Genomic DNA, 19861 nt, shown 5'->3' on the forward strand with positions numbered 1-19861 from the left:
ATTTAGGTTGCAGCAGGCCACCTGTAGGGGTATAACCCTACCCGCTAAATAATAACTGTAAAAAATAAATGGTGTTGCGCTACCTCATAAAGTCAAATTATACTACAGTCGCTTAAAATAAAAAAGTGAAAAAAAGTGCTACCAAGATTATAATTTCTGCCTATTAAGTAGGTAAAATATACCTTAAATTAAATAGTTATAAATTATACAATATATGAAAATAATTCCAACTATATATAGTGCCTTAAACAAATACAATAGTGAATAAATGAATATAAAGTGTCCAGTGCTTAAATCAAATAGCAGCAATAAATATCAGAGTGTCTTGTGCATCCAGAACATCTGTACACACCGTGCAAAAACAGCAAAGGGAATAAAAAATAACTCAAAAGTCTATATTGTGAGCTTGTAGAATAAATCACTGGTCACTTTACTCACTGCAAGCTCACAATATAGACTTTTGAGTTATTTTTTATTTTTTTATTTATTGTTCCCTTTGCTGTTTTTGCACGGTGTGTGCCACGTTTGGAATGTACACTGTCCTTTGATTGAATTACTTGTACAGATGTTCTGGATGCACAAGACACTCTGATATTTATTGCTGCTATTTGATTTAAGCACTGGACACTTTATATTAATTTATTCACAATTGTATTTGTTTAAGGCACTATATATAGTTGGAATTATTTTCATATATTGTATAATTTATAACTATTTAATTTTAGGTATATTTTACCTACTTAATAGGCAGAAATCATAATCTTGGTAGCACTACTTTTTTTCACTTTTTTATTTTAAGCGACTGTAGTATAATTTGACTTTATGAGGTAGCGCAACACCATTTATTTGATTTTTTACAGTACTGTATGGTCTATAATGCTTATATGGATTGCCGCAGCCACTGCACTGTTCTCTCTTAATCTACAGGAACGTTGCCCTATTTTAGAGATGAGTTGTAGTACCCTCCCGTGGGAAGCACATCTCTTGTTCTGCTACATTCCATCACGTAACCCCAAGCTGCTATGCCATTGAAATTTGTGTCCCTTAATGCAAAGGGTCTTAACAGCCCCTTTAAGCGATCTGCCCTACTAAAGGAAGCCCGCTTGCTTAAAGCGGATGTCATCTTTGCCCAAGAGACACACTTTGCTGCCCATAAATGCCCTAAGTTGAACTTCCGAGGCTACTCTCAAGTTTTTACATCCAACAGTCCCAAAAAAGCCGAGGGAGTTATGATTGCTATCAGAGATTCCGTCCTGTTCTGCCCCATTCGCACGGTCCAAGACCCACTTGGCAGGTATTTGATTCTTATTTGTGAACTCAACCACACAGTGTTTACATTGGTAAATTTGTACGCCCCTAACTCCAAACAAAGAAGTTTCCTTGCACCTTTGCTTGCCAAAATTTCGGACATTGTTCAAGGCACCCTTCTTATCGGTGGGGACTTCAATACAGTCTTAGATCCCACTATGGATTTCTCCACCCGGACCAGGAGACCCCTACACTCTATTGTTCCTCTGCTTGCAAAGTATGAACTGTATGATGTATAGCGATGTTTTCACGGCTCTGAAAGGGACTACACGTTCTTGTCAGCTCTTGTCAGCAGTGCACTCTTCTTACTCCCGTATTGACTTTTTTCTGACAGCGAAAATGTCTCTTCAAAATGTATTGAGCTCGGACATTGGCACAATATCTTGGTCGGACCATGCTCCAATTCTACTGGAATTTGATGATACCTTAAAAAATACTCCTCCTCCTGTTTGGAGGTTGAACGCCTCACTTCTGGGAGACAAGCTATTGTGCCAAACGATCCAACAAGAACATTGTGATTTCTTTCTCTATAACGACACTCCTGATGTTAACCAGTTCACATTGTGGAATACTTACAAAGTGTACATGAGAGGGGTATTGCTTAAATTAGCGTCAGTTGTTAAAAGAAAGAGGTCGAAGCAGATTGATGACTTGTTGCACTCTATATCCTCTAAAGAAAAGGTTTAAACTTACACCTACTCCCTTGCTTACGCAAGAGATTCTTAAAGATAGACAGCAGTTGAGATCTTTACTCCTTTACAAACAAGCAAACCATCTTAAGTTCCTTAAAGCTTCTTATTACGGTTTGCATAATAAAGCCAGAGCTTGGTTGGCTAGAATAGTGAAGGCCAAACAGATCAAACGTTAGGATAGCTTCCCTTACTCATCCATTCACTAAACAGCATGTCACAAATTCTAAAGACATAGCCAATGTCTTTGCGGATTATTACCAATCGCTATATGACCTTCGTAATGATGGGGATACCCACCAACCCTCGCCAACCCTAACTGACGAGTTTTTACAGAAAATAAAACTTCCCACCCTTTCTAAGGATCAACTTGATTCCATCTCTCGCCCATTTATGATTTCCGAGATCTGTTTGGCCATCCAAAGCCTTCCCAACCGTAAGTCTCCAGGTGTGGACAGTTTCATAAATGAGTATTATAAACTCTTCTCTAATGACCTTGCTCCTCATTTACAATCAGTTTTCAGTCTGGCTTCATCCTCTGGCACTTTTCCACCTGAAATGCTTAAAGCGGTGATAGTGACTTTGCCAAAATCCGACAAGGATCCTACTAACCCTGCAAATTATAGACCCATATCCCTTCTCAACACAGATGTGAAACTCTTTGCTAAACTTTTAGCTACCTGCTTACAGACGGTTTTACCTGATCTTGTCCATCCAGATCAAGTGGGCTTTGTACCCGGACGACAGGCCCCGGACGGCACTAGACGTCTTATTAATTTAATTTCCCAGGCTGGATCCTCTCGGGTGCCTTCTCTGCTTCTCTCTTTGAATGCAGAGAAGGCATTTGACAGGGTACATTGGGGTTACCTAACTGAGGTACTCAATAAATTTGGATTTGTGGGATGGATTCAGACGGCCATCATGGCACTGTACTCCAATCCCTCGGCCACAGTACTCACTTCGGGCATTGCCTCTAAATCGATGCATATAACTAATGGGACGAGACAAGGATGCCCCCTTTCACTGATAATTTTTACGCTTCTCATGGAACCCTTAGCAGAACATATTAGATCTCATCATAATATCACCGGGCTCACTATAGCTGGTAGAGAACATAAAATCAGCTTATTCGCTGATAATGTTCTGCTCATACTCTCTAACCCCTTGACATCATTGTCTGAGACACAGAAAGTGCTGCAGGACTTTAGCGCCGTTTCTTATTATAAACTGAATGCTACTAAATCTCAAATTCTAGGTATCCATGTGTCAGCCCCCATGCAATTAGCTTTGACTAGGGATTTCCCCTTTACTTGGTCTTCTCACTCTATACCCTTTTTAGGTACTCATCTGACTAGGCAGACCTCACAATTGTATACATACAATTTCAAACCCTTTTTAGAGTCTTTTCCTCAGCAATTGTCGCATCTATATACTCAGGATCTATCGACAGCAGGTAGGATAGTAGCACTTAAAATGATTATACTCCCTAAACTCCTTTATCTATTTCACACATTGGCAATCCCCATCCCACGTACTTTCCTTTCTTCGGTACAAACGATATTTAATCAATACATCTGGAATCGTAAACCGCCTAGGGGTTCTGCTACGATTTTGCAGACACATAGGAAGCATGGGGGTATGGGTGGTCCTAATGTAATGGCGTATTATAAAGCTTGTGTCTTGGACCAACTTAAATATTGGTGGGCCCCCTCCGAACACAAAACGTGGATAGCCATGGAAGTTGATGGCACTATGCATTGGGACCTCAAATCCACTCTTATTGCTATTATGTTGGGTGCACCAATCCCTACTTCCTTTATACCTACGATTCAAATCTCCACAAAACTATGGTCTGAACTTCCCATCTCTTCCATACATGATCAATCGCTCTGTAAAATTCCTATCCCGCTCTCAGTCCTCCGCCACTTTATTCCATGCCTTGATTTGAAAATATGGATCTCCAAAGGCATAACCCTGCTCCAAGATCTGTATCATAACGTGTCCCTTTGTACGTTTGATCATTTGGTATCGAGATTTCAACTCCCTGCCTCAGGCTATTTTCCCTACCTACAAATTTCCTTTTTTCTACGGAAGCACCCCCTACCTTTTCACCTGCAAATACCTTCACTACTAAATAAATTCCTCCGGGACCCTAATGGCCCTATTAAAGGGATATCTTTATTTTACAGCATCTATAATGCCCAGCATTCCTTTTGCAAAACGACTACTATTGCCAAGTGGGAAACATCCTTGGTAAAACTTTTTCTGATGATTATTGGAAGTCTGCGTTTTCCAGATGCGCCATTCATTGGGAAAATTTTTCTAAAGTGGTTCACTTCTGGTACCTCACACCTTATAAACTTAGTAAATTTTACCCAGATCGTACAGCCTTATGTTGGAGGGGGTGCGGAGATGTTGGTACATTGTACCATATCCTGTGGACGTGCAAATCAGTCCGATCCTTCTGGAATAAGGTTTTCACAGTGATATCTGACATATGTGATAAACGTGTGGATCCCACACCTGAGCTAGCCTTATTACATCTAACAATACATGAGTTTCCTTCTAAGATTAGAGTGGTGCTTACACAAATATTACTTGCAGCCAAACTCACTATCACACGGTTATGGAATTTGGGGGATTCTCCTTCTCCCTCTGATGTTGTTCTCACCCTCAACCATCAGTGCGAGATGGAGAGACTCTTAGCCTTTATACATTTTAAAGCCACGACGTTTAGGCTTAAATGGCGTAGCTGGCTAACCCACCTCAGCTGTTCGGTTAAAGATTGAGTTCAAAGGTTGATAACTTGGTTTACGAATGCAATCCAATTTATGCCCTGTTGGGATATTTATTCTATGCTTGTTCTTCGTGTTACAAATGGTGACCTATTCCCCGCCCCCCCGCCCCCTTATTTACCCTCTCTTTGTGTATGTTCATCCCTTTCACTGTTATGGTTTATGTACCGTTTGACAGGGAAAAGGGTCTCCACCCTTGCTGGCACAGTGTGATCCCATTGGGGTGCCAGTAAGTGAGTGCGGGATTCCTTCTTCCTGATTTATTTTTCTAGCCTCAGCCTATCCGACATTCGCCTTATTATTGCTATTGCTTTATTGTTGTTATGTTATGCCATGATACTCCACTCTTTTCTCTGCATCTCTACTTTTTACAGAGTGCAAATATCCATATTGTTGTTCAGCGTGACATTTGCTTCAAAACTAATACACAATATCAAGTCTCCAAGGCCTAGTTTACCTAGGAAGAATAAGGGGTACCAGTGGTTTCCCATATGACCTGACATAGGGTTGTCTGGACTTCCTAAATTATCTGCGGAAACTAAATATGTCCATATTATGGCTGTGCTATTATTACTTTGGAAGTTATGAAACATGTTGAAATTTCATACTTATTCTACTGTTTAAGCTTTATGTGCACTAAGGTATTTCCGACCGGTATCTGCTGGTTCTCTGAATTGAGAGGCTTACATGCTGCCAGGCTGACATTAGCTGTTTTTACAGACCTAGCCTGGTTCTGCTTTCTCTATGTTGAGATAACAGCTCTTTTGTAGTATAAACCTGTGAATTCCTGGAAAAAAGGGAGGAGGGAGGGAGTTCAGATTTTTACTATAATGTTAAACTTTTAGCCAAGCTGTCATGGCTGCCCTAAGGTTCTCAAACAACATGGCCACTAGCTACAGAAAATTGCCTTTACAAACTTTTTGAATCCACTTCTCCTTTAAAGGCAATCTGTACAAAAGATATACTGTATGTAGTTTCCTACTGCAGACCTCCCTTTCCTGGCACTCATGCTCATCCAATGGCTTTGATACTTTTGTTTTAAATTGCCTACTTGAAACATTTATGCAAGACCCTAAATCTTCATACATACTGGGTTGAATGTAAAAAAAAAACTGGCAGCTCGGGTCAAAGCCGCTGTACTAACAATCCGATGTAGCTGAGCTATTGTGTTCTGACAGGGGGAGGGCCCACCAAAATACTGCGGTCAGCGCTCTCAGCCATTGACTGGGAGCTGGTCGGCTGCTGGTTTTCTAGCATGCTCGTCCGACAGAAGCCGAATGACTGGCTTCTGTTGGTCCGGCAGCCATACACCCGGGCCGAATGTGCTGCTGGTAAACGGACGTTCAGAGGCAGTTGGATGCCTTTTTCAGCTGCCCCTGAACTCATCCAATTTTACATGTACACAGGTTAGTTTAATGTCATTTTTAGACAGTTATCTTTTAGAGGCTTTTATATATTTTTTGCTTTACAAAAAAAAAAAAAAAGAGCTCAGTCTCTGAGTTTAGAGGCATTTCAATCGCCGAATGTTTTTCATTTTTGGCTGTTTTTTTCAAGCGCTTATAAACGCAAATGTGGCTAAACGCGGCATGTAAACATGGCAAAATGGACGTTTTAAACGTGGGTTACTATCTGTCACGTTAAATCCTTCAGGTGAGGTTGTAAAAACGTCCCTTGTACATTAAGCCTAAAAGTATTGCAATAACCAGGCAATTAGTATTTTAATAAAGAGGTCATCGGTGCTAACCTTCATATTAACCATCTACTGTGTTGTACATACAGGTGGGATGTTATCAAGATTTGTTCACTTTTTTTTCTCCATGTTTTAGGGTGCAGTGCTTCAGCAACTTCCCAGCCAATACCAGAAGATTGTAGAGCGACTAAACACTTTAGAGAAGGAAATCTATGGAGGAGCAATGGTTATTGTGGTGATCATTGTAAACAACAAACTGTACGTCGCTAATGTTGGTAAGTAAAACAAATTCTACCAATAAAAATACTTTTAATGTGACTTTTTAAAAAGATGTAGGGCTTGTTTACATTACCATTAACCCTCTGACAAGCAATCCATTTATTTTAACCATTAAAACTTTGCACACTCATGCCTCAGCTGCATGCATTGCACGTGATTGCAGGGCTACTCCATTCCGTTGAATGGATCACGTTAAAGAGGAATTGCAGTGTGCTCAAATAATTTGTAATAAAAACATCTTTGCCTTTCTGAAGCTTCCTTCCAACCACTTCGGATATTATTTTATATACTTGCCAAATGTGCTGCAGAAATCTCCCTCCACTCCGCTGCATCCATTTTAACTGTGTTACTTTCTGTGTGCTGAATGTGGCGACAAGGGGGTGTTGTGGCTGCACAGAATCTGTAGGAGGGGTTCTGTTCTCTCTGCTGCCAACTGCTGAGTCAAATGGGGGTTGTGTAGATGAGGGGGTGCCACAGCTGCAAGAGAGTTTTGCTCCAGAAGTTCAGCGAGGATCTCTGAATGATCCAATGTTGTCCTGTATGACTGATGGTGATAAATAGAATCCACCTGTGTGTAATCAAGTCTCTGTATAAATGCACCTGCTCTGTGATAGTCTCAGGGTTTTGTTGAAAGCGCAGAGAGCATCATGAAGACCAAGGAACACACCAGGCAGGTCCGTAATACTGTTGTGGAGAAGTTAAAAGCCGGATTTGGATACAAAAAGATTTCCCAAGCTTTAAACATCCCAAGGAGCACTGTGCAAGCGATCATTTTGAAATGGAAGGAGTATCAGACCACTGCAAATCTACCAAGACCTGGCCGTCCCTCTAAACTTTCAGCTCAGACAAGGAGAAGACTAATCAGACATGCAGCCAAGAGGCCCATGATCATTCTGGATGAACTGCAGAGACCTACAGCTGAGGTGGGAGAGTCTGTCCATAGGACAACAATCAGTTGTACACTGCACAAATCTGGCCTTTATGGAAGAGTGGCAAGAAGAAAGCCATTTCTCAAAGATCTCCATAAAAAGTCTTGTCTAAAGTTTGCCACAAGCCACCTGGGAGACGCACCAAACATGTGGAAGAAGGTGCTCTGGTCAGATGAAACCAAAATCAAACTTTTTTCCCACAATGCAAAACGATATGTTTGACGTAAAAGCAACACAGCTCATCACCCTCAACACACCATCCCCACTGTCAAACATGGTGGTGGCAGCATCATGGTTTGGGCCTGCTTTTCTTCAGCAGGGACAGGGAAGATGGTTAAAATTGAGGGGAAGATAGATGCAGCCAAATACAGAACCATTCTGGATGAAAACCTGTTGGAGTCTGCAGAAGACCTGAAACTGGGACGGAGATTTATCTTCCAACAAGACAATGATCCCAAACATACAGCAAAATCTACAAAGAAATGGTTCACAAATAAACGTATTCAGGTGTTAGAATGGCCAAGTCAAAGTCCAGACCTGAATCCAATCGAGAATCTGTGGAAAGAGCTGAAAACTGCTGTTCACAAACGCTCTCCATCCAACCTCACTGAGCTCGAGCTGTTTTGCAAGGAAGAATGGGCAAGAATTTCAGTCTCTCAATGTGCAAAACTGATAGAGACATACCCCAAGCGACTTGCAGCTGTAATCGCAGCATAAGGTGGCTCTACAAAGTATTAACGCAAGGGGGCCGAATAATTTTGCACGCTCCACTTTTCATTTTTTTTATTAGTTAAAAAAGTTTCAAAAATCCAATAGATTTCATTCCACTTCACAATTGTGTCCAACTTGTTGGTGATTCTTCACAAAAAAGAAAAATTTTATATCTTTATGTTTGAAGCCTGAAATGTGGCAAAAGGTTGAAAAGTTCAAGGGGGCCGAATACTTTCACAAGGCACTGTATCTCCTAAACCTACACGGTTTTGGAGATATTTGCCAAAAGACAGGCACCGCTGTCTACGGCGTATGCGCCGTAGACAGTGGTGCGCAGGCACACTAAGCGTGGCACCGTCAACGGCGAATATGCCGCGCATGGCGGCTCCCTGCGCATGCGCGAGAGTGACGTCATCGCGGCTTCGCCGAGTGATAGCGGCGAGACCCACCGAGAAGATGGATGCGCCGGACTACAGGGGAGAGTGGTGACATCGCTGGCTCCTGTGTCAGGTAAGTGACACATAATGGGCTACTATGCGATGCATAGTAGTCCATTATGCTTTACCTTTGCAGGGAATGAAAGAGGAAGTAAAACCCATCAGGGTTTACTTCCTCTTTAAGCCAAGCTAACCCAATATGACTTTTTACAGTGACAAAAAAGTTCTGGTTTAGCTTTGCCCTGACATGGACTTGAAAATTAAACTCAAGACGGAAAAAAAAAAAACTCCACACAGTCAAATCACACAGAAAATGTATAATACTTGCTATGGTAAATTTTATTAAAAGTGCCTGATTGCCATATGGTAGTATCTACTTTTATTTACCTTTAGGCTCCTTTCACACTGAGGCAGGCGCTAAAGTGCTAAAAATAGCACCTGCAAAGCGCCCTGAAAGAGCTGATCAGTGCACTCCAATGTGAAAGTCCTGAGGGTTTTCACACTGGAGTGGTGCGCTTGCAGGATGGTCAAAAAAGTCCTGCAAGCCGCATCTTAGGAGCGGTGTATTTACCTCTCCTAAAGTGCCCCTTCCCATTGAAAACAGTGGGGCAGCATTCCAAACCCACCTGCAAAGCGCCCTTTTTCGGTTAAAACTGGCCCGCTAGCGGCCAATCAGCACTGCTAAAGCGTCGGTAAAGTGCCGCTAAATATAGCGGCACTTTACCGCAAGCACACTGAGTGCCCCAGTGTGAAAGGGGCCTTAGACCTCATGCACACTTGAGCTCAAACACTCTGCTTTTACAGGTATTTGGGATTTTTTTTCTCTGCCTGTAAACCCCCCCTCCATGTTAACCTATGTGTCAATGCACACTAGGCTTTGGGGAGTTTAAAGGCAGAAAATAATAATCACTTGTGCGTTCAGGAGAGGAGCTGTTCAGCATAAAAACGTGATCTTAGGAAAGCTGAGGATCTCAAATCTCATATTGACACGCCCCGTCACAATGCTTCTCTAATATTTGGGATCTTCCACATTCCCAGGATCTCGCCTAAATGCGTTTGGGGCGAGAGCCAAGGTGTTCAGTAGGCATATTTTTCAAATTCTCTGGATTTATGTTTTTTAAAGCAACTTTTTTACATGTTGGGAGGGATCTAAAAATAAGCGGAACTTGGAACTTTTTCTGCAGCATGGCTTCTCTTGCTTTTTACATTTTGTAGTGTGACAGTGTAAATTTCAATTCATTTTAAATGGGATTTTCACTTTTAGTTTTACTTAATTTACTTGACACTTTACCAATTCCAATGCACCACCAGCAGGGGGTTCTGTGTGCATTTCCACCTGCTGAATGCATGTAATCCTCACAATGCACTTCCTATGCACTGCTCTCCCACCTACTGCCTGGAAACCGCATAGTAGAGGTCACTGGGCAGAGGTTAGGGAGACCAGCTATGTCTGTCCACAGTTCTCCTTTAGCCAGGAAGAACCCAGAAACAACACAGATTTGCCACATCTGGTTTTGGCTGTCACAATCTGTTCTCCATAAACTTTAGTCCAGGACAGGGGAGACCTAGGGGGTTTAAAGTGGTTGTAAACGCTTTGCTACCACTTCTCCCTACAGGTAAGCCTATAATAAGGCTTACCTGTAGGTACCGTGAATATCTCCTAAACTTTACTGTTTAGGAGATATTCACTATATCCACATATGCCCACTTCATCAACGACGTCATGCGATGTAAACTAACACATTATGGCTTCACCTTGCAGGTCGGAAAAAAACAAAACACACCCAGTGGTTTACAACCACTTTAAATAAATGAAAACTTGATCATATAAAATAATGCAAATCAAAAATGCATACAAATAGGTGTAGTAAAGTCCATATACATGTGCTGAAAGGTGTTCAGTACTCTCTGTAAACATTAAAGTGGCAAATGTTCTCCAAAGATGCCTATACAATATTGCAGCTTCTTACCAGAATCCGATGATCTCAAGTTAATAGAGATCATTAGCTCCTGTATCTATTCCACGATGTACGTCGGCAGAATGGCACGGGCAGGCATATTGGCGTACAGGTACATCCATTTCTATATTGCCGCCCTGTCATCGTGTGCGCGGCGCTAGCGGGGTGCTTGCATGCCGATCGGGACCCCCGTGAGTCCGGTCGCGGGTCCTGCGGACTTGATCGCCGTGGGGATACCCGCAATCATCTCACGGGGAGGCTGAACAAGGAGATGCCATTGTAAACAGCATCTCCCCGTTCTGCCTAGCAACAAGTGACACTGATCTCTGCTCCATGTGATCAGAGTAGAGATTAGTGTTTACTAACACAAAGCCCAGCCCCCCACAGTTAGTATCACGCCCCCAGGAACACTTAACCCCTACACTGCCACCCCCTGGTTAACCAGTTCATTGCCAGTGTAATTTACACAGGAATCGGTGCATTTGTATAGCACTAATTGCTGTATAAATGACAGTGGTTCCAAAAATGTCAGACGTGTCCGCCATAATGTCGCAATAAAAATCGCTGATGACCGCCATTACTAGTAAAAAATGTTTTTTCATAAAAATGCCATAAAACTATCCCCTATTTTGTAAATGCTATAACTTTTGCGCAAACCAATCAAACACTTATTGTTTTTTTTTTTTTTACCAAAAATATGTAGAAGAATACGTATCGGCCTAAACTGAGGGAAAAACGTTTTTCTTAAATATAATTTTGGGGGATGTTTATTATAACAAAAAGTAAAAAATGTGTGTTTTTTTTTTAAATTGTCGCTCTATTTTTGTTTATAGCGCAAAAAATAAAAATCGCAGAGGTGATCAAATACCACCAAAAGAAAGCTCTATTTGTTGGGGAAAAAGGGCCTCATTTTTGTTTGGGAGCCACGTCACATGACCGCGCAATTCTCAGTTAAAGCGACATAGTGTCGAATCGCAAAAAGTGGTCTGGTCTTAAGCCAGCAAAATGGTCCGGTCTGAAAGTGGTTAAACAACTACTTAAATAACTACTGTTATTAACCACTTAACAACCGCTCGTCGCGGCCGTTTACCACGTGATCGCTCCGTCAAATGACGGAGTGATCACTTGTAAACAAACCGGCGTCATGTTATGACGCCGGTTCCTCCCTCCCCCTCTCTGTACCGATCGGTACAGCGGAGGGGAAAGAGATCGGTGTCAGCAGCGATGTGGGCTGCATCTGCAGTGCCCACATCGCTGCTCACCGAATTTAACCCCTCAATTCCCTGCCAATACTCTGCAATACTCTGCAGTACCCCCCATTACTCTGCAGTACCCTGCCATTACTCTGCAGTACCCTGCCATTACTCTGCAGTACCCGCCATTACTCTGCAGTACCCGCCATTACTCTGCAGTACCCCCCATTACTCTGCAGTACCCCCCCCATTACTCTGCAGTACCCTCCCATTACTCTGCAGTACCCTCCCATTACTCTGCAGTACCCCCCAATACTCTGCAGTACCCCCCAATACTCTGCAATACCCCCCAATACTCTGCAATACCCACCAGTACCCCGCCAATACTCTGCAATACCCTGTCATAAATTGCCATACCCAGCCATACTCGGAGATACCCAGCCATACTCTGTGATACCCTGCAATACCCAGCCATAGACGCCCCCCCATCCCTCACCGCCCTCCGGTGCTTCTACCAACTCGCCAGTACGATCAAAGCCAGAATTCCCTTTTTATTTTTTTTTATTTCAGGCTTCGCAGCCTAGAGGTGAGATGTGGGGTCATATTGACCCCCAGATTTCACTGTAAAGAGGACCTGTCACCCCATATCCCTATTACAAGGGATGTTTACATTCCTTGTAATAGGAATAAAAGTGATCAAAAATTTATTTTTGGGGAAAAAAATGTCAAACTAAAATAAATAAAGTAAAATGAACAATAAAAAAAAAAAAAAAAAAAAATGTAAAGTGCCCCTGTCCCCATGTGCTCGCATGCAGAAGCGAACGCATACGTAAGCCCCGTCCACATATGAAAACGGTGTTCAAACCACACATGTGAGTTATCGCCGCGAACGTTAGAGCGAGAGCAATAATTCTAGCCCTAGACCTCCTCTGCAACTCAAAACATGTAACCAGTAAAATTTAAAGCGTCGCCTATGGGGATTTTTTAAGTAGCGACGTTTGGCGCCATTTCACGGGCATGTGCAATTTTGAAGAGTGACATGTTCGATATCCATTTACTCAGCATAACTTCATCTTTCACTTTATGCAAAAATTGGGCTAACTTTACTGTTTTTTTTGTTTTTTTTTAAGCACAAAACTGTTTTTTCCCCCAAAAAACGCGTTCGAAAAATTGCTGCGCAAATACTGTGTGAGATAAAAATTTGCAACGACCACCATTGTATTCCCCAGGGTCGTTGCTAAAAAAAAATATATAATGTTTTGGGGTTCTCTGTAATTTTCTAGCAAATAAATGATGATTTTTACATGTAGGAGAGAAATGTCAGAATTGTCCTGGGTGGTCCAGAACGCCTGATGGCGCTCCCTGCATGTTGGACCTCTGTATGTGGCCACACTGTGTAAAAGTCTCACACATGTGGTATCGCCGTACTCTGGAGTTATAGCAGAATGTGTTTTGGGGTGTAATTTGTGGTATGCATATGCTGTGTGTGAGAAATAACCTGATAATATGACAATTTTGTGGAAAAAAAATGGAAAAAAAATCTTGATTTTGCAAAGAATTGTGGGAAAAAATGACAACTTCAAAAAACTCATCATGCCTCTTACTAAATACATTGGAATGTCTTCTTTCCAAAAAGGGGTCATTTGGGGGGGTATTTGTACTTTTCTGGCATGTTAGGGTCTCAAGAATTGAAATAGGCCGTCAGTACTTCAGGTGTGATCAATTTTCAGATATTGGCACCATAGCTTGTGGACTCTATAACTTTCACAAAGACCAAATAATATCCACCAATTTGTACTTATTTTTACCAAAGATATGTAGTAGTATAAATTTTGGCCAAAATTTATGAAGAAAAAATTACTAATCTGCTAAATTTTATAACAGAAACGAAGAAAAATTCATTTTTTCGCAGAATTTTCGGTCTTTTTTCTTTTATAGCACAAAAAATAAAAAACTGAGGCCGCGTACACACGCGGGGACTGTCTGCCGAAACTAAGTTCGTCAAACAGTCCGCTCAAACTTTTGAATGAACGAACACGCCCACACACGGCACTTTTTGAGCGGACAAATACGGCAAACTTTGTTCGTCGTACTAAGTCCGCGCAACTTTTGAAATGAGCGGACTCGCCCACACACGAGGCAACAGTCCGCTCATTTCGAGCGCGTGTGCAGGTAGGCGCCGCCGCCTGGAATGTACTTAAAGGGGAACCCCCAACGCCGAAAAAAATCGGCGTGGGGGTCCCCCCAAAGTCCACAACAGACCCTTGTCCGAGCACGCTACCCGGCCGGCCAGGAAAGGGGGGCGAGCGAGCGCGCCCCCCCTCCCGAGCCGTACCAGGCCGCGTGCCCTCAACATGGGGGGTGCCTTGGGGAAGGGGGGGCCGCGCGGCACCTTGTCCCCATGTTGATGAGGACAAGGGCCTCTTCCCGACAACCCTGGCCGTTGGTTGTCGGGGTCTGCGGGCGGGGGGCTTATCGGAATCCGGGAGCCCCCTTTAATAAGGGGGCCCCCGGATACCGGCCCCCCACCCTATGTGAATGAGTATGGGGTACAATGTACCCCTACCCATTCACCTGTAAAATAAAAGTACCCAAAAAAAAAACACAACACACGAGATAAAATATTTTATTGCACAGCTCCGGGGGTCTTCCGTCTTCGGGGGTCTTCCTCCCCGCCGCCGGCCTCTTCTCCCGACTTCGGGGGTCTTGTCCCCCTCTTCGGTTCTTCTGCCGGGCCACCGCGCCTTCTTATAGCTCTTTTGCAGGCGGTGGCCCGGTCTTCTGTCGCCGCCGCCTTCCGTTCTTCTGCCGGGCCACCGCGCCTTCTTATAGCTCTTTTAGAGGCGGTGGCCCGGTCTTCTGTCGCCGCTGTCGCCTTCCGGTCGCCTTCCGTTCTTCTTCTTGTTGTTGTTGTTCTTCTTCTTCTTCTCCAGGAGATGTTGACACGTCGCTCTCTCCGGCCGGAATGCCAGAGCCGCGCTGTGCGGCCACTTATATAGTGACAATGGGGCGGTGTCACATGGTACATGTGACATATACCATGTGACACCACCCCATTGTCACTATAAGTGGCCGCACAGCGCGGCTCTGGCATTCCGGCCGGAGAGAGCGACGTGTCAACATCTCCTGGAGAAGAAGAAGAAGAAGAACAACAAGAAGAAGAACGGAAGGCGACCGGAAGGCGACAGCGGCGACAGAAGACCGGGCCACCGCCTCTAAAAGAGCTATAAGAAGGCGCGGTGGCCCGGCAGAAGAACTGAAGGCGGCGGCGACAGAAGACCGGGCCACTGCCTGCAAAAGAGCTATAAGAAGGCGCGGTGGCCCGGCAGAAGAACCGAAGAGGGGGACAAGACCCCCGAAGTCGGAGTCCCACAATCCTCTCATTTGCTTGGATCATAGCCGATAGAGGTTTGATGGCAAGTGCGAATAGCAGAGAAGAGAGGGCACCCCTGCCTTGTTCCTCTGCCCAGCTCAAATATTGGGGAGGGCCAGCCCCCTCTCCGGATTGAAGCAACAGACATGGTATAGTATTTTGACCCAAAAGATGAATTTGTCTCCAAAGCCAATGCGTTTAAGGGTCAGCCAGGGATACGGCATTTCCACGCTGTTAAAGGCTTTGTTGGCGTCCAGAGAAAGGAATGAATGACCCTCCCCATATTTCAGCCTGGTTTGGATGTTCAGAAAGACTCTCCAAATATTAATAGCTGCGGATTTTTGTGGCATAAAGCCGGTCTGGAAATGGTGTACAACAGTAGTGATTAATTTGCTTAGTCAGAGTCAGTTTTTTTTTTACCAGATTACCAAAGTTCCCCCCCCCCCCCCCGTTTCAGAGGGTGTTCACGCATAGGCTCCATGTTGCATACATGGTGGGAATGCCCTAAAATAAGAGGATTCTGGAACAGTATTTTTACATTATTCAGACTACAGAAATGTCCACTCCTAAGTCCACTCACATAGCATTGATGAACTTCCCAGTAGAAAATACCACTAAAAGTAGGGGGGGGGGCCTTATTCACTTTAACTTTCTGGGAGCTAAACTGATGATAGCGAAAGCATGGAAACAGCCTTTTGTCTATAATAATCGGGCAAAAAAAAAATATGCATCATGGTCCAGGAAAAGATCAGTCAGTGGTCAGTGTCCTCCAAGATACAGTTAAAGTGGACGTAAACTCCCCTATCGTTTTCAGCCAAGGAAGCTGCCATCTTTGCCTCTGTTTAATCTTCAACTGCTATGGCGCTGCACATATATTTCTGAATAATTTTTTAACTGTTTAAATCGATGAGTTTATTTCCACTTTAAGAAATTTGAGGCCACCTAGGAACCATGGGCTCATTATATGCACATCTCCCTGACAACCTTGTAGGATCTAGACAAACTTTTAAGTAAAGTGCATTGATAGGACATCTTATTCTCATTTATCTTCCTCTCAACCTGCCTTCTTCTTTTCTTCTTCAATACATCTTTCTTCTTTTCTAGTCCTTCCTACTTACAGAGGGTTACCTATTGAGGTTTGAAACGATCCCACTAGATTAGGTGGGAAAAACATAAGAGTATACCTTGGTATGGGACGAAGTAGTTTCCCGAATGGGTAAGACTTCAACCAGCCGAGAACTGTTATCTAAGGAATGTCTAGTTTAATTTTCGCTTTGTATTCTTACACTGATAACCTTTACAATGTACTATATTTATTGTCTTTTTTGGGTCTATAAGAGCCAGGGTCAGTAGGCGACTTGACCTTGTGTTAGGAAATCAACCGCTAAGGAGACCAGACACTTGGCTACCAAGCGGACTAACTCCCTCAGTAGTGCAGTAGGGCAGTTAAAGTTCCAGCAGGAGTATGCAAGGCTAAGATATGAGGAGTCTGGTGTGCAGTAACAATTTTAGCCAGTAAGTGGCCCGTTTGTTCACGTGTGCAACTGTTGGGCCTTTTGCGCCTCCAACCAAGTCTCGATGGCTGCAGCATGGGATGGGTCTGCAACATATTTCTGCTCCCTTTCCTGTACCAACTGTATAATGCTACTGTTGTGTCCCCTGGTTGTGTTTTGCACCTCCTTCGTTTCAGAAATAAAAAGGCCCTGTGAGTAACTTTTTTAAAGGCATCCCAAGTAGAGAGTCATGAAAGTCAACATGTATGTTGAGGTGGTCGATAATGCGAGACACAATGTTGGCCTTATCTGGGAAAAGCTGAAACCAAAACGGATTTAGTTTCCAAGCTACTTTAGGTAAGATCGTTTCAGGTTTGATAGGTAGACACACACCCAGGGAGTGGTCAGAGACTGATCAGGTAGCATATGTTAAATTAGTGATTTACTGAACACAGTTGGGGGAAGTTATATATAAATCAATCCTAGAAAGCATCATGGTAGGTCTTAGAAAAGCAGGAGAATTGACAGGTCAGGATCTCTGCAGGGCCATATATCCAGCCAACCCACCTCTTGTACAGATCTATGTAATGTACTGCCTTTGTAGTGAGTTCCCACTGCTGTCGGAGGATGCCTATCGAGGCTGGGGCACACATACTCGTTAAAGTCTCCCACGATCAACAATGGGTCATCTGGTTTGTCCAACAAAAATTGGATGACCATTCTTAAGAATTACAGTAGAAAACAGAGGTGGAATTTGTATATATAATATATATATAGTTACCAGGATACAAACTAGTTTAAATCTGCAATAGAGAAAGACATATCTGCCCTCTCCATCCACTTCCTGTGCTAATGCATCATAATCAATCTGCCGATGTACCAGCACACTAAACCTGTGGGAGTAGGCGATATGGACCGAGTGACCGGTATATCCCACCCATCTATTGCCCATACAGCTCAGTGTGTGTCTCCTGAAGAAAGATAACTGCAGGGTGATATTTGCTCCTAACCAAGTTAACCATAGTCTGCTTCCATGGGTCTTGCAACCCCCTGACATTCAATGCAACCACTGGGATCTCTGTCCTGAGGAAGTTGTTGTAGATGGTACAAGGGTGAGCAAGAACCAAAGCCAGTCTGGTAAGTATCGATCGGGGAACAGGAGAAGCTCAGATTGCAAGACAAGGTGCCATCGGAGGGAAAAAGAATAAAATGCTGATACCAGGGATCGTTGACGGGTATGTTGAACTGTTGCTAAAACACAGAAAGGGGAATACACACTGTAGGATGGCACAATGGTCCTGGGATAGTAGAAATCCATTACTTAACTAGATGGTTAATTCGTTCAACAACAGAAAGCAGTCCCTGGTGAGACAAAAAGAAAGCAGTGTGATGCAGGCAGCATTGCTTGGATCACGAGAACCACTGTGGAGAGCACCGTTAACCAGCTCAAGTACAACAATAAGTAAAGTAGAGAGTTGACTCGCAACATTTGGAGCCTATCCAAAGTAGTCGTAGGTGTAAGGTGTCACCAGCAGGAGGGACCATTTATATGCCAATAAGTGGAAATAACCAAAAGACCCAGACTGTGTAAGAGGACTCCAAGGTGGAGCATCAGGCTTTGGCAGCTCTGGAGGGTCTGGCTAGCAGGGAGGCCTCATTGGTGTCCAGCAAGGAGGATGCATCAGAGGCCATTAAAAAAAAGTGCACCTGACCAAAAGCCGTTACTGGCATAAGTGAGTTGGAGATGTTGCATTTGCTTTCTAACTGAGAACTTGGCTCGCCTCTTCTGTACCTCCACAGAGAAGTCAGGGTAAAATAATACTTTAGCCCCATTGTAGCGCATGTCTTGGCACTCCCTAGTGAGGCATAGAATTATTTCCCGATCTCTATAGTTGAGCAACCTAGCCAAAAGGGTTGCGGTGGGTGCACAGGTGGCAGTGGCCGAGTCGGGGTTCTGTGCTCTCTTTCGACAACGAAAAGAGTCAGAAAGGCGTCCCTGCCAAAGAGTTGCAGCAACCATTGCTCTATGATGTAGTCCTGGATTCGGAGGATTACAGGAGGATGGCTTTGAGGCAGCTTAATGATATTACTGCTTATTGCACCTTAGATGTTAATCCTACCAACACTTTCAAAATCCAATTATTGAGTTTGTTGGACAGTGGATTGGAGAAGGGAGCACAATTTATTTTTGTAGATAATTAATTGCCCCAGTCTTTCATCACTTACCAAAGCTTCGCAAGATCACTGTCCCTGTTCAGGGGTGCCCTATTGTTGCGGGCATTGGCTCTTTATTCGAGAGACTGGGACAATGGATTAACCAGTTTTTGCAACCTCTGGTCACCAGCTTACCTGATCATATTAGGGACGCTTCCACATTACTGTCCCACATTGAGAGCATACATTGGCAGGATTCTATTTTGTGAGTTGCCATGGATGTAAAACCCCTTTTACTTGTGCATCCCTCATGATCTTGCATTACATGCTTTGAGATTTCATCTGAATCTTTATAGCATGTATGATTTGAATTTACATGAATTCATTATAATGTGTGTTGCTTTCCTTTTATAATGCAACAATATTTTGTTTCATAAAACCTATTTTTTTGCAGTGTAGAGAGGCATCCATGGGGGCCAAATTGTCACCTTCCCTGGTGAACCTCTATATGGGCTAGTGGGAGGGAAGAATTTATTTTCTCTCACACCAACCCACATATGGATGCCATTTAATGGTACTGCAGGTACATCGATGACTTGATTTTTGTGAGAAATTATACAGCTGGTGATCTAGCATCTTTTATTGGTTATGCAAATGATAACAGTTTAAACTTGGAATTCCGTTTTGAGAGTCGCCATAGTTGTATTAACTTTTTGGATGTTACTCTCACTGGTATTATTCAGAACAATACTGTTCATTCCAGTACCTTTCAAAAGTATCCTGCAGGGAATTCTCTGCTGTTAGCTACCAACTGTCAACCCTCACATACCATCAGGTCGGTGTCAGTAGGAG

At 43.4% G+C, this 19861-nt stretch overlaps 1 protein-coding gene across 2 annotated transcripts in view; it reads left to right on the forward strand.

Annotated features, from left to right (window-relative positions):
* The window catches only part of TAB1 (TGF-beta activated kinase 1 (MAP3K7) binding protein 1), a 203789-nt gene that overhangs the window by 67133 nt on the left and 116795 nt on the right, over positions 1–19861 (forward strand). For both annotated transcript variants that reach the window (XM_077452322.1, XM_077452323.1), the window contains one exon: positions 6619–6757. In XM_077452322.1, the coding sequence (XP_077308448.1) occupies positions 6619–6757 (139 nt within the window). The remainder of the gene's footprint in view (positions 1–6618; positions 6758–19861) is intronic.

The sequence above is a fragment of the Lithobates pipiens genome, unplaced genomic scaffold (genome assembly GCF_037356315.1).
Source record: "Lithobates pipiens isolate NorthernLeopardFrog02 unplaced genomic scaffold, aLitPip1_a1.2 Scaffold_23, whole genome shotgun sequence".
In the NCBI taxonomy this organism is placed as follows: Eukaryota; Metazoa; Chordata; class Amphibia; order Anura; family Ranidae; genus Lithobates; species Lithobates pipiens.